Here is a 15414-nt window from a genome sequence, read left to right as displayed (position 1 = left end):
TCCTTCCTTCCTTCCTTCCTTCCTTCCTTCCTTTCTTTCTTTCTTTCTTTCTTTCTTTCTTTCTTTCTTTCTTTCTTTCTTTCTTTTTACAAAAATCTATTTGCAGAAGTGTGAATGGGGGATAGGGGAACCATAAAGGATAGTGCAGTAACCTGGGGTTAAAATATTGTTGCTTTGTGTTGCTTCACCCCCCATGGATTTGCCACCCCTCTTCCCTTGGGTGACGGAGACGCAAAGGATTACTCAAAGCCCATCTCTTCTGAGCAGTGAGAGGCCCTGAAGTGGCTAATGTCCAAAGCAAGAGGCATCCCTTCCTCGGGAAATTAACGCCGAATTGAGGTTCTCTTTCTGCATTTATTTTCCTTACCAGGAAGTTACAGGAAGAGAACGTAGGTGGGGTTATAGTTTAACAATATAGGCTGGTAACTTTCAGTGAAACAAGCCAGATGACATTCTAGTAGACGATTAAGTGATCTTATCAACACAAGCTTGATCTTAGCAAACATTCCTTCTTACAGCAATCTCTCATTATCTTTACATAACAATCAGTAACTAGTTTGTCCTTGAGCCAGCAACCTTGCTGTGCCACAAATCTTTATCTCACACCAGAGACTTACAGCCTGAGGAAAATTTCCCATCCTTGCAAGGTCAATATTTGAAACTGCAAGGCTTTGGAAAACCAGGCCCTGTAAAGTACATATGCTTTATAGTATATTCCACAGAATCACACTGTTTGTTTCTAAGAACAAACTCAAGAAAAACCTATCCTCCAAATCCCAGGAAGCTGTTAGCTCATCTTGAAGAAGTGGCATCAACGAACAAGTTGCATCTCCTCAAACCTCAGACAGGCTATTAACTTTGATTAGGGGCCAACATCCATGAGTGGGTACAAGCTTATCAGGTGTGGTGGCCTGCAGCCTGCAACACTTGGTGGGTGAAACCTATTTGAACTTGAATGGGAAAACAGTAGACAAAGGGAACATCTTGAAGGAGCAGTTGTGGAGAGGGGTGGGTATGGGAAAGAGGGCGACTGCAGATCCTCCAATCTTGCTTTGGTGATGGAGGCAGTGAGTGGGGCTGGGAGGGTCTGTTTTGACTGTATATGAGGACTTCCTGGCCATTTTATTTTTCAGCTCCAGTTAGACTTCCCCACCTCTCCCTGCTAAGTCATGGGTCTTCAGCCAGCTTCTGCAGCAATTTGGTGTTTTGCAAAGCTTGGGGTTTTGCAAAGCTCTGTGTTTGGGATGACTGTCAAATTTTGCTGTTCTGTGAGGAAGCCCTACCTTTTGGATTACATTTAAGTTGTATTTAAATCAGTTTAGTTGATTCACTCAACAGATAGTCATCAGGTGTCCTTCATATGCCATGCATATGTGGATACAGTGAAGAGCAGAAATCATCCCATCCTTGTCCTCATAGGGCTATCCTGGATGGGGGATGCCCTATAGCTCAGATTTGAGTTAGTTGCCAACTTTTAAGAATCTAGAATTTTCACGTAAAATGTGACTATTCAGCTTTTCTTGAAAAATCAAAAGATCTTGCAATGGCAGGCTCCCAGGTCCACGTGTCCTCATGGGTAGGAGCTGGGAGCCTCTCCCTGTAGAAGAGCGCAGGCTCCCTTGTGCTCAGTCCTCACCATGCCCTTTTGTCTCACACGTGGTCCCTTTGTGGCTCCTCTGTTGGCCTTTATTTCAATACTTCCTTTGCGACTGTCATCCAGAGAGTTGTCACAGGCTTCTCAGTGGATCCTGTGGCTTTGCTTCCTTCTGACTTCTTTTTTGCTCCTTGCTTTCTTTTTTTCTTTTTTTCCTGGTGTGCCTTTTCTATCTCCCTGATTTAGACATCTCTATTCTCATTCCTGCTCTCACTTTTTCACATCTTACATTTTACTTGCCCTGGTTCATGAAAAGTGCAAACTGTTAAACCTTCTTTTCAACTTAGTTTCTCATGGTCTTTAATTATGAAACTCTGTCTCATTCTCCTTTGTAATGGCTAAAGTGTTTACAAAACCCCCAAAATCACCACCATCACAAAACTTGGGTTTGAATTTGGGTCCCCATGTAACGTTTTGGAGATTTCCATGTAACGTTTTGGAGATTTGTGTTCATCACTGTCTTAAGCCTTTCAGTTTCCTCATGTATTATAGGGGGTGGGTGGGCTAGACTTGTTCTCTGAGGATTTCTCCAGCCTTGACATTCAGTGATTTGGGGACCATGGAACATTCCACATTCAGAGGCATGCTTGATTCAGTTTGACTTTCATATTCTCAACACCTGCTGTTCCAGAACAATCTATAAATTGCATCCTGAGAAATCCTGTATCACATCACTGTCTTTAATAGCCTTATGCCATATAGCAGGCGAAATAAGAAACAGTGGTTAAAAGCTCTGGCTCTGGAGTCAGATTGTCTGGGTTCAAATCTGGCTTTACTACTTAACTAGCAAGTATCTTAACTTTTGTGTGTCTCAGTTTTCTCATCTACAAGCTAGAATTAGAAATAATACCTGTGTAACATGTTTTTAAGAGGATTCAGTGAATACATATTTACAGAGTTCTTGTAATGGTACCTGGTACATAGTAAGTGTCGTGCCAGCATTAGATTAAATAAAATAAATAGCAGTCAATCTAAATCCCAGGACCCAAGTAAAAATTTGCAGAGGAATTTGTGGCTGGGGATGAGGGTCCCTTTTTATTAACCCCATAGTTATGGTGACAATATTTTCTAAATACAAATTCAAGACATCTCATCTGCAAAATTTTGGGTGCTGCTTATGACTTCAAGCCATATAAGAATGATCAAAGTTGGGGTATTGATGTTTTGTAAAGACGCTGCAACAGAATGTTTGAAATTAAAGCTATTTTTAGATATACAATTACTCTGTACATATAGGACTGATTAGGTATTAGGTACCCTCATATCTTTATTAAAAAGAAAAGACATTCAATATTCTTCAAAACAAAATTCTGGCTGTCATGGAAAATCTGTTTGGGTAATAACTGAGGTATTAGGTACCCTCATATCTTTATTAAAAAGAAAAGACATTCAATATTCTTCAAAACAAATAAAATTCTGGCTGTCATGGAAAATCTGTTTGGGTAATAACTGATTAAGAATTTTTTCTATCCTTTCATTTCTCTCTGCTTTTAAACAGCAACAACTAACTCCATGCCTATTTCTCACCCAGTGAATTCCTTGATGTTGGCCTGACTCATTGAAAAAAAGATCAAAGAAACCCTGTTGAAAGCCTGTTCTATGCCAGCCAGTGTGTAAAGACTCTCAATCTTATTCATACCTCAAAACAATCTTTTGTGGTAGGCATTTATGATTTCTATTTACAGCTGAGGAGACCTGGTGGTGGCGGTGGTGGGGGGCTTTGGGGGTTTCGAACTGGGCCTGTCTGGTTTCAAAATCTGGGCACTTTCCATTCTGTACCCTGGCATGGTTAGTGAGCATCCCTGCTGTCCCTTTTCTGACCACATACTGTTACCAGCAATGTAGCCATTGGCAATGTAGCAATGTAGCAGTAAGGGAGTCACTGCTGACTCCCTGCCTTTGCTGCTGTTTGTGTACTCATTCATCCATTCATTCATTCATTCACAGTCTGTGACCTTTGAGAAAAACTCACTCCCCTTTTTCCTATTCTTTTTCATTGAAAATTATCTTATCAGCTACTTACTTCAGGTTTAGTCTTGGAAGTGCAGCAGAAAAGACTTTACTGTAGGAGGGAAATGATTGACATAGCCATGCACAAAAAGTAGAAGCAGATATTAGCTTCAGAGACAATTCTTAATAATTGCTCCTCTTGGTTGAATAATTCTATTTATTTTCTTTAAATTTATATAATTTTTATATTACAATAGTAATATGAGATTTGTCTTAAAAAGTAACACATTTGTCAAATGTGACATTTATAAAATAATAAGTAAGTAAACTAGTGAGTAGAAATCTATCACCATAATCTCAGTCTTTAAAAGTAACCATCATTAACTTGGTTAGAGCATGGTGCTGATAACACCAAAGTTAAGGGTTCAGATCCTTGTACTGGCCAGATGCCAAAAATAAATAAATAAAGAGACCATATCAGAAATAAAAGTAACCATTGGATGTCTCTTTCCAAACTAAAAAAAGAAGGGGGTGGGAATGCATGTACACATATGTATTCATATTTCTGTTTATAGTTATTTATTTATTTATTTATTTTTTCCTTTTTGTCTTTTTTCGTGACTGGCAACGGATCACAACCCTCAGTGTCGCGCCCGTACCGGACCGGGACCGGGACCGGCAACGGGATCGCAACCCTCGGTGTTGCGCCCGCACCTCGCTCAGCCACTGAGCGGCCGGTCTGTATGTGGGATCCGAACCCTCGGCGGGAGCGCCGCCACACTCCCAAGCGGCGCACTGTAGCAGTGTGCCACCGGGCCGGCCCTTTATAGTTTTTTAAAACAAGTCTATTCTGTACATAATTGTTCTGTGACTTTTTTGTTTTTAATATTAAGGAATTTTACAGATTCCCAATAGTAAAAGGATAGTGTCTATCCTTTTTTAAAAAATAGCCACATAGTAATCTATGGCACAATACTAAATTATTTAGCTATTACATGAGTTATTTTTTACCACTACAGGTAATTTTAAGATGACTATCATGCACATATATCTTTATGTAGCTTGTACTATTGCTTTACTCTTTATGTCCTGAATAAATATCATGCAGATCCCACCATTCAATAAAACCACAGTTATATTCTAGTATATTTCCTTTCAGGTTCATTGAGAGCATAAACAAAAATAAATTGCGTGTGTGTGTTTGTGTGTATACTTAATCCTGCTTACATTTGAGTTTTCTTCCAACTTTTTCCTATTATCTGAGTAATATTTCTAGTGCCTTGTATTCAGTCAAATCTCCATGTTTTCTCCTTTCTTGTGGTTATGATGTCACCCCTTCCTCTTGGACCCCTTTGCCAGCATGTTCCCCTCCAGCCAATCTTTAAATCACAGGTCCAGGCCTTCTTTTCTCACTTCATACACTCTCCCTAAGTGATGGTCCTCATGGCTCTGTTAGAGTCATTACACATGTGATAATTCCCAAATCCATATCCTCTCCCATGAGCTCCAGATATGTGTACCCAGGAGCCATTGGACATCTCCATTTGAATGTCAATATCTCAGACTGAAAGCATGATCTTTCAGTTCAAGCCTGGCCTTCCTGCTGTGTTTTTTTCCCTAGGAAATGATGCCACGAACCAACTAAGGGAGAGCCAGAGCTCTGAGCCACCCTGGTGCCTCCCCTCCCCCTTATTTACCCCACCTGCTGCCAGTCACCTAGTCCTGCCAACTATACCTCCAAATGTTTCTGGAACCACTTTCTGTAGCACCATGATGCTTCCTGTCCACGCTGCCATTGCCCTCTGCCTGGGCCACCGAAGATGCCTCCTGATGGGTCTCTTGAGGTCTGGTCTTACCCCTCACATCAGTCTTCCACACCACAGCCAGAAAAGATAGACATTCTGATTATGTAAACATATAGAACTTTTATATGGAAGATACCCATTTAATAAAATCAATAGGCTAAGGCTAGATTTGAAAAAAATAATACAGATAACAAAAGATCTACCTATAATATGTCAGGAGCTCTTAAAATTTGACAGGAAAAAAGACAAGCAACCTGATAGAAAAAATGGCAAAGGATATGAAAAGGCAGTTCTCAGAAAAGGAAATTCAATTCATCAACAAACAGAAAAGATGCTTAAATTTCCAAAGGTCAGAAAAACACAAATTCAAGTGATAATGAAATATCACTTTATGCCCAATAGTTAAACTTGCCAAAAACCACCTAATGCTGGCAGGAATACAAGGAGAGGGTGATGCAGGCATTACTGATGAGAATGTAAATTGCGGAAGATTTTTGTAGGAAATATGGCAACTTCTATTAAAATAAAAAACCTATTTACCCTTGATTTAGCAAACCCTAGCCCCACTCCTGCGACGCTCTCATAGATATGAAACCATAAATACACCAGGATAGTTATTGCAATGTTACTGCAATAGACAAAGCTGGGGACAAAAGGGACGTTCGCCAGTGGTGGATAGCAGATTAATTATGGTTCATTCATACTCTGGAATATTATGTACCATTTAGAAGAATAAAGTGTAACTAGTTGATTTTGGTGAGACTTTTATGAGATATTATTATGAGAAAGACAGGATGAAGAGAATTGTGCATAACACCATTTTTATTAAACAATGGCAAATCTCTTATATATATACATTATATGTGATTTGTATTTATCTATTTGTATGAGCAGGGAGAAAAATATCGAAGGATGTATTCTGAATTGTTAATGTAGATTATAGAACTGAGGTTGCTGTGGGGGTTGGGAGAGAGTAAGGCATCGAAGACAAAATAAATAAATAAATAAATAAAACCCCGGCCGTCATTCTGCATTCATGTAAAATTATATGTATGTGTCTATGAGGATATTTCAAAAAATTTGTGGAAAGACTTGTATTATCTTTTTGATCTATTTTTCCATGAACTTTTTGAAGTACCCTTGAATGTATAATTTATGTTTTTAAGTATATTTTTTAAAGAAAAGTTATTTTTGTTTTTCCCCATCCTGTTTAAAACTCTTCAGTGGCCTTCTTATCTCAAGATAAAGGCCAGGGGCCGGCCCGGTGGTGCACTGCTACAGTGCGCCGCTTGGGAGCACGGCTGTGCTCCCACCGAGGGTTCGGATCCCACATACAGACCGGTTCCTGCTCACTGGCTGAGCGAGGTGCGGGCGCGACACCGAGCGTTGCGATCCTGTTGCCGGTCCCGGTCCGGTACGGGCGCGACACTGAGGGTTGCGATCCGTTGCCCGACACGAAAAAAAAAAAAAAGAAAAAAAAAAAAAAAAAAAACCCCAAAAAACCAAAAACACACACACAAAAAGATAAAGGCCAAAATTGAGTTTGTCTAGGGTCCTGCAAGGGGTGGCCCCGCCTGTGTATCCAGCCCAGCCTGCTTTTCCCATGCCATTGCCGCTCTCACCTCATGGTCTTCACAGCTGCTCTCTTGACAGGGGCATGCCCCTCTCTCTCCTTGGCAGAGCTAGCTGTAACTCACTCTTCAGAGCTCAGGGAGCTTTTCCTAATCCCTTGTTGGTTTCCTAGAGATATGCTCTTACTGACACCCCATGCTTTCACTGAGTGCTGCTTATCAAAGCCTCAGTTGGGTGTTTGTCTAATTATTTGTATAAAGTCTGCCTCCCCTAATAGAAAGTAAGATCTAAGAGAGCAGGGAACATGTCTTCCTTGTTCTCAAGAGTCCCGCATAGATGCCCAATAAATATTGCCTGAACGAATGAATGAATAAATGAATGAATGAATAACAGGACCATGCTGTTCTGAAAGGGGCTCTGACCAAGGAGTCAGAAAATGAATGTTCTGGTCTCTGTGCTGCCATAAACTTGCTGAGAGACACTGAACAAGTTGATATGCCTCTTGGAGCCTGTTTCCTCACCTGTAAAACGGGGTTAACAATACCTACGGCACACAGACGTGGAGAAGGTTAAAAAGGAATACAAGAGGACATGAAAACAAACCAGCAGAGAGTAGCCATTCAATAAAATTGACTTTCATTTTTCTTGGTGCCTTGTCACTGCACCAAAAGATGGGGGTAATTTGACTCAATACTTTTTAGAGTTTCTTCCACCTCAAAATTACTATGACTTTTTTCTGAGCTGCAGTTTCCCTTTTCTCTGCCCTTGCTTCTCTCCACCACTGGCTCCGTTCCTGACTTCTTTCTTCTCATTGTTCTCAAGCTCAGGAAACAGTCCCTTTCCCTGGGAAAGAAAGAAGCCATCTGCACGCAACCAGGGTGTGACAGTTCATCTCATATCTTTCTCTTACTGCTACCCTACCCGCTACCATCCATCCATTCACTTACATTTATAAGACATTTTTGAGCCTCCATTATGGTGTGTGGATAGAATCACCCCTCAAATTGTATTGTTTTTCATCTGCCTTCCCACATACTCTGTTATATGGGAGACATAGTGCATGATTAGCAAAGCAACAGACGTAGGCTGGCATATTTTTGAGGGCAGTCCCCTTAAATTAAGAAAGATGGGTTCTAAAAATTCTTGCAAATAGAAAAATGGGAGATATTTGCTTATTTGAAATGATTCAACACAGTTGTCTACAATTGGTCTTTTATGTTCTTGATTTTTCCCGTGCTCTTTCAATTATGCCGATTGCTACTAGGCTAAAACTTTAATCAAGTTTTAATTTATTTTTAATGTTAACCTTAAATAGCTGCTTTTTTCTCTTAAGAAAGTCAAGGCTGGAGCAAGATGCATTTAAACCCATTCTGGGGCATCAAACATATCCCAATCTAGTGGTGTTAGTAAATGTTTCACCACCATGGATGGGGAGGGAAGTCTCTGATTTGAAGCATTGGTCTGTTTGCGTAGTCCCACTGTGATAGATTTCAAGCTCTCAACCAGACTTCACTGAATAGAGTTGGCCAGAGGTGCTAACAATTGTCTCACAAGAGTGGGTTTGAGTCAGCTACAACATACTACTGTACCCAAGCTCTGAGTCCTTAATCTGCATCATGCCCTCTAACATGCTTCCCAGTCACTGTTTCTGATCTTAATTAATGATACCTCTCAACCACGAAAGACTGGACAGTCACCATTGACTCCTCCCTTTCCCCACCCCTCACACCCAGTCACTGAGTCCTGTTGATTTCATCTCTCAGACGTCTCCTGAGTCTGTTCACTTGCCTGTTGCTACCACCAATACTACAGTCCACAGCTCTCTCCCTGCTATGGCAGACTTTATTCTGGTTTCTCTGCCTCTGTGCTTGCACTGTCCACCTCTCTCCACTCTAAAGACAGAGTCAGCCTGCTGAAACTTAAATTATGTCAGGCCAGTCTTTTTTTAAAGACCTTTCAGTGGGTTTCTCTTGCCATTAGGGTAAGTCCAAACCCTTAGCATACCTTACCTGCCCCCACCCGCCGCAACACAGACACAGACTGTGACCTGCCCCATCTGTCTGTCTCATTTCCCATGTCACCCCTTGCTCTCTTCATTCCAGCCATTTGCAGCTGCTTTTATGTCCTCAAACACACCAAGCTCTTTCTTGATTCAGGGTTGTCCTTTGGAGATGCTGCTTCCTTTATCTGTGTGATCATCTCTCCTCCCCCTCCCCACCCCCACACCCCTCAGCTGGCTAACTCCTCTGTATCCTTCAGGGATTTTGTGCATTTTGTCAGTTTCAGCATGACTTCCTCGGGGAGGCCCTTTCACTGCAGCCCCTCATGTGTTGCCTTGTCGGGTTAGGACTCACAGATCCTTCAAACCCATTGTACAGACTGGGTCACAGACCCCTCACATGCCAGGCTGGGTCACCATACCCCTCACATGCCAGGCTGGGTCACCACACCCCTCCTATACAGGTCACGAGCTAGGTAATTGAAAAAAGATCCTGGGAGCCACTGGCACGGTTGATGTGCTTGATCGGTGCAAGCTAAGTCCTCAGCTTCCTCAGCAGCAGCAGCTTACAGCAGCCTCCGGCAGCAGCTACAGTGGCCTAATGGGGCATCCTGGGGGCCCTGGCAGCAACAGTTTCCAGCAACAGTAGTGGCTCCCTTGGGGTGTCCCGGGGGCAGGGGGCAGTGTGGAGCAGAGCCGTTCATCCTTTATACTCAAGTCCAATAACCCAGGGACACTTGGGTGTGAGTCAGACAACCCAGGAACACCTGGGTGCCCTACAGCAGACTATAGCCAAGGAACACCTTGGCGCACGTGTGCAGTTAACATTTACATCAAACAGGGTCGGTCATGCCTGGCAAGGTTCTGAACATCTGAGGGATCCTGACCATTTACGTTCACTTTCCCTACACACCTGCTCAGTGTCTCCATACTGTGAGACTCCTGGAGAGCCTGGAGAAGTGCCTGTGTCTTTTGCTGCTACGTTCCTAGCATGGACCTGGCATGTAGTTGGTGCTCCATAAATGTTGAATCCATTTCTTAGATTTGTGTAGGTCCTGATTTTCTATTAAATAGTAAGCTCTACATGGTCAAGCACGTTCTTCCTGGACTTTCTGTCAGCAGTTTGTCAGCTTAGCACAAAAAGTACCTGATGAATAATTTCTGCCACTAAATTTAACTTTTTTTTCCCAAAGAGCATCTTGGAAGATGATTTTCTATTATCAATAAAGTCATGTTGCTTTTTCTAACCTATTTTTTTCCCCTTCCCAGGTTTCATCAGCTGTGATTCCATACTGTTATATGGGGTTGTGAACAACAATATAACTTTTCCTACATCAAGATATATGCCTTTTAAAGAGATTACGTGGAAAAAACACAAGGATAAAGTTGTAGAATGGGAAAGTAACTATGCGGTCAAAACTTTCCCATCTTTCGTGGGTAGGGTTCATTTAGACACCACGTCAGGTAACCTCACCATCTTCAATTTAACATCATCAGATGAAGGTGAATATGAAATTGAATCACCAGATATTAAGGAGAGTTCCAAGTTCTCTCTTATTGTGATTGGTAAGTATTCTGTAAATTGATTTGTTTAAAATGGAAAATTTCCAACTATTTTCAGCAACTAATAAAAATTAATGGTTTATGAGAAATAAAAAAATTAGATCCACATGCTGTCAGAGTTCTCTACTCTTTCTGGTATACAGGAGCTAGCCACCTTCAATTCCCTTGTCATTGTCTGGGTGAGGAGAGAAATCTGAGGTGGGGAGAACAGCACCTGTTGTCTTGCTAAGAATGTTCTGGAAAGGGATGTAGTGGCAGCAATTAGCTCAGAACTCTTTGAGCTCCTCTGATAAATGGTGCTCTCTGTAAATTAGAGTTCCTGCTTCCTCACACAGGTGGCAGATTTCTTCTTTTCCTCCTGTACTCATTTAAACCAGAACTGGAGATAGGGTACAGCTTGCTCCTTGCTTCTCATTGATATTTCCAAGTCGTTCTCCTTCCCTCATCTCTAATGCCCTTTCCTTGTTGCAGTCATCCATAGGCCCTGGGGTCATGCCCCAGTGTTTCTTGATCAGTTTAGTGCCTGGCTTATTTTCACTGTTTCTAACATTCCTGCTTTTATAATTCTTGGTGGTTACAATATTTAAATAAAAGTTCTTTCTAATATTGTGACTTCTCAGTCCTTCTCTCCTGTAATGATCTTGTCCTCCACTTTACCCATTCCCCATGGATAGAACCTAGAACTTATCATTACCAGGGCATTCTCTCAGTGTCAGGTGTCCACTCTGACCACCACCTCCTATTTTTGAAGCTCACTTCCTGTACTGTGCAGACTGACAGCCCTTCACCCACCTGATGTCCTCTCTGCCATCCTTACTTGGCCCAAATGCCACTGTCACTCACTGGACTTATCTGTTGTAGACATGCTTAGCTTCCTTGCTCCTTTTTTGACTTGTCATCCTCGTGTGGTCAGATTACAGCTGGGTTAAATCCAGTGCTCTGCCTATTCTATGCTCACGCCCTGTGGTTACAGAAAAACACATCACCCTGAGGAGTCCTGCACATTTAGTTTCTATTCAGTTACTTCAACTAAGTCTGATATTTCCCTAGTCTATTCACTTGCCCAGTCTCCTAACAGTTATTTTTCCTCTCCTCAAACCTCGAACACCTCTTCCTCCAGCTTTGTTTCTTGTTTCACTGAGGAAAAGAAGCAATCAGAAAAGAACTTCCACAAGCTCTTTCCACCTGCCTATCTTCCTACCTGTGCCTGAGCCTGTATACCCTGTTTTCTTTCAATTTAGAGTGAATGAACTTTCTAAGCTCTCATCTGAGGCCAAACCTTCCACTTGTGCCCTGGATCTCACCTCCTCTTACCATTCTCAGGAATAGCAATTCTACCTACTTTCCTCTTACAGTAATTACCCCCCAAGAGTTGGTGGCTCATTGTCAGCAGCATCCACATATGCTGTTTTTAATACCATCATTGAGAACCCTCTCATGATACCTCTACCCCTTCAGCTACCACCACCACTTTCCATCTTGACTTTATAGGAAAGCTCCTTGAGTAACTTTTCAGACCTCTCTTCTCTAATTCACTTTTAACCCACTCCAAATAAGCTTTCATCCCCACTGCTGTGACTCTTGGCCTCCTTGTTAGACTTCTCAGCAGCTTTTGACACAGCTGATCACTCCTTCCTCCTTGAAACACTGTCTTCACTTGGTGTCCAGGACACCACCCTTGTCAGGCTTGTTTCTATCTTACTGTTTCTTCTTAGTTTCCTTTGCTGGTTTCCTCATCTCCCCAACTTCTTGACATGGGACACTTCAGCTTTAAGTCTTGGGCCTCTTCCCTTGTCTGGCTGCATTCATATCCAGGTTGCTGAGCTCATCCGTGTGAGTGCTTTAAATATCATCTCGATGCTGATAATGCACAGATTTAGAATTTCAGCCCAGACCTCAGCTGAGCTCCTTAGGTGTATGTCTGACCGCCTATTCTATATCTGCTCGGGTATCTAATTAGCCTCTCAAATATCACATGTCCAAAAATAAGCTCATTATCTTACCCTTAAAACCTACTCCTCCTCAAATATTTCTCCTTTTGGTTAAAGGCAGCTCCATTCTCCAGTTGCTCAGGCTAAAACTTTGACGTCATCCTTGACACTTTCTTTTTCTTGAACTTCACATTTCCTCCACCAAGAAATTTTGTTGGTTCTGCCAGAGTGATCCTTTTAAAACGGAAGTCAGGTCATGTCTCTCATCTGTGTAGAACTTTTTACTCTCAGAGCTAAAATCTTTATAGTGGCCTGCAAGGCTGATGAGATCTGGCCCCCAGGAACTCCATTTAGACAAGTGAAGCTTGTTAAGATGTCAATGCATCCTGTTAGAAGAACCAGTGTGTCCCCTTGAAGAAGTAAAATCTTGGAAATGTGGAAATTGAGGATCTGGCAGTTTATAGGGCAAGCAAGCAAAAGATTGATTCAGAATTTAAATAACACTAGAATATATATTAAGAGCCCTTTTATAGAGTTGTAAAACTGTTCAAAATATTTGATGAAATGCTTAAGAATAATTTTTAAGATTCTATTGTAACTCAACAAAGGTATGTGATTTTGGTGGTCAGACCAGCTGGATAGAGATGAGGAAGCACAGTGAAAGCCTGCACCTGGGTAAAGTACAGGGGAGGTGAGTTTTGATCAGGAGGTGGTAACACCGACAGTGGTGAAGGTGAGACCTAAAGTCTTGGTTTGAGATGTGAACTTTAGCCTGTGACAGTGGTGAGCCATGTTACCTGATCCTGGAGCAGGGAAGTGATTTGACAAAGTATATTGTTGGAAGATTAATCCAATAGTGAGTATTTATGGTGGATTAGAGAGAGGAGGTACCAGGTTAGAAGGTACTGTGATCATCCAGGTAGACAGAGTGGTTAGTAGTAGATGTTTGGAAGGGAAAGAATCAAAAGAGACTTACAGGGCCGGCCCGGTGGCGCACTGCGCTAGTGCGCCGCTTGGGAAGCGCGGCGGCGCTCCCGCCGAGGGTTCGGATCCCACATACGGACCGGTTCCCGCTCACTGGCTGAGCGAGGCGCGGGGGCAACACCGAGGGTTGCGATCCCGTTGCTGGTCCCGGTCCGGTGCGGGGGTGACACTGAGGGTTGCGATCTGTTGCCGGACACGGAAAAAGACAAAAAAAAAAAAGAGACTTACAAAAAGGAGTAAACAGGATTGGGGTTTTGGTTGTAAAAAGACATAAGATGACTCTAGGTTTTACATATGAATAATAAAACGATTGGTCATACTTGTTCTTTAGAAATGAATAAATCATACTTCCTTGAGGTTATGTTAACACTCGTTTAAGTGACTTGGTAATCTTCTGGAGACACCAGACCTAATAAGAGACTTTCAGCAAGTATATTTTGGACAGGGGGATTTCCTGAGACCTCCTAAATTCAGGGCATTTACTTCCTTCTGTGTATAAGTCAAGATCTGGCTTTCATTTCTATCAAAGTCCGTTAAAATTTCCACCATTAATATTTATTAGTTCTCTCCCATCCTCTTACAAACCTTTATCATATTGAAGATGATGATATTCATGTAAGTAGAATTAATTGCTCTGTCTTTAAATGGTCTGGATTGGTATGTGGCCTTTATTAAAGTTAGTGGCAATATAAACATTTCTATAAAATGTCACCAGCTATGTGTAAGAAATTCTTATTTCTTACACAGCAGTGAGCTAAATTCATTAATTATAAGTTGACTAATTAGCTTAGGGATGAAATAGGCACGTCTTGCCTGTTTAATGCTGCTTAAGGTAATGATATAAAGTAGATATAGCTTTGGTAAGTCCCTTGGGCAGTGAGAAAATGTGAAAGATTTATAGAAGGGAAGGATCTGAGCTGTAGAAACTCTGACCCAGATGCTACAGAGAGGTCTGCACACTTTTAGGTGAGTTAGATATGCACTCCTAGGTTTGCCATTTGGCAACAGTGGTGTAATGAGATAGCCAGAAAGAGTGTCTGTATAGTTTAGGGAGTTCTAACAACATAAAAGATAATACTAGCTCTTCTAAATGTTCCCCCTCCAATTACTTTCATATTCCACTTGACCTTTACAATGCCTTTATCAAGTATTCCCTTTTACAGATGAAAATGAGACAGATTTAGGAGTGGGTTCCTCCATTTGTAGAACAAGAGGCCTGGACTGGATGATTACTTAAACATCTCCTAGCTCCTAAAGAACTGTGATCCAAGGTCACAAAAAAAGCCAGGGCTAAAGATCAAACCTCCCAACTACTGGTCAGTAACGCTTTTCAACGTATCACATACCCTCCTGGGACGCCTTGGCTTCCTGGAGTTGATCACTCACGGCCACCATCCATGCGCTGTTACAGCTAGCGTTTGTGAGCACTTACTCTGTGCAGGTGCTACATATTAACCATGTATTAATTGTTATCTATATCAACTTGTTTAATCCTCATCACAATCGGATGGAGTAGGTACTATTTGTCTCATCATTGTACAGAGGAGGAGACGTAGACAAATGGTGATTAAGTAACTTAATCATTTGATCCATGGCCAAATGACTCTTATTAATGGAACTGGGATATGAACCCAGGCAGTCAGGCTTCTGAGTCCATGCTCTTAAGCACCATACCATTCCTTTCTGGAGGTGAGCTGGCTGGAGGATTGACAGTTTATAGGGTAGAGAAAATAATTTGAAGACTGTCTCCCTGAATTTATAATTCTATCCATACATCTCTACGTCTATCCAACAATATTTACTGAGGAGCCATCTATGTGCCTTGTATTATGTTAGGTGCTGTGGTTAAGAGGTGAATAATACCTAGTCTTTACCGTCCAAAGATTCACAGTCTGAGGGAGCTCATGATGCACCTCTGTTTAGTTCAGGCAGTATTGGATGAAAGACAGCTGCCTG

The 15414-nt window shown here is 41.8% G+C and overlaps 1 protein-coding gene across 1 annotated transcript in view; it reads left to right on the top strand.

Annotated features, from left to right (window-relative positions):
- CD58 (CD58 molecule) overlaps positions 1 to 15414 on the top strand; it is a 39129-nt gene that overhangs the window by 10494 nt on the left and 13221 nt on the right. Inside the window, exon 2 of the mRNA XM_008582428.1 lies at positions 10250 to 10546. Within this exon, the coding sequence (XP_008580650.1) occupies positions 10250 to 10546 (297 nt within the window). The remainder of the gene's footprint in view (positions 1 to 10249; positions 10547 to 15414) is intronic.

The sequence above is a fragment of the Galeopterus variegatus genome, unplaced genomic scaffold, assembly GCF_000696425.1.
Source record: "Galeopterus variegatus unplaced genomic scaffold, G_variegatus-3.0.2 Scaffold2608, whole genome shotgun sequence".
Classification (NCBI taxonomy): Eukaryota; Metazoa; Chordata; class Mammalia; order Dermoptera; family Cynocephalidae; genus Galeopterus; species Galeopterus variegatus.
The sequence above is the reverse complement of the archived record's forward strand: the minus strand, read 5'-3'. Positions and strand labels throughout refer to the sequence as shown.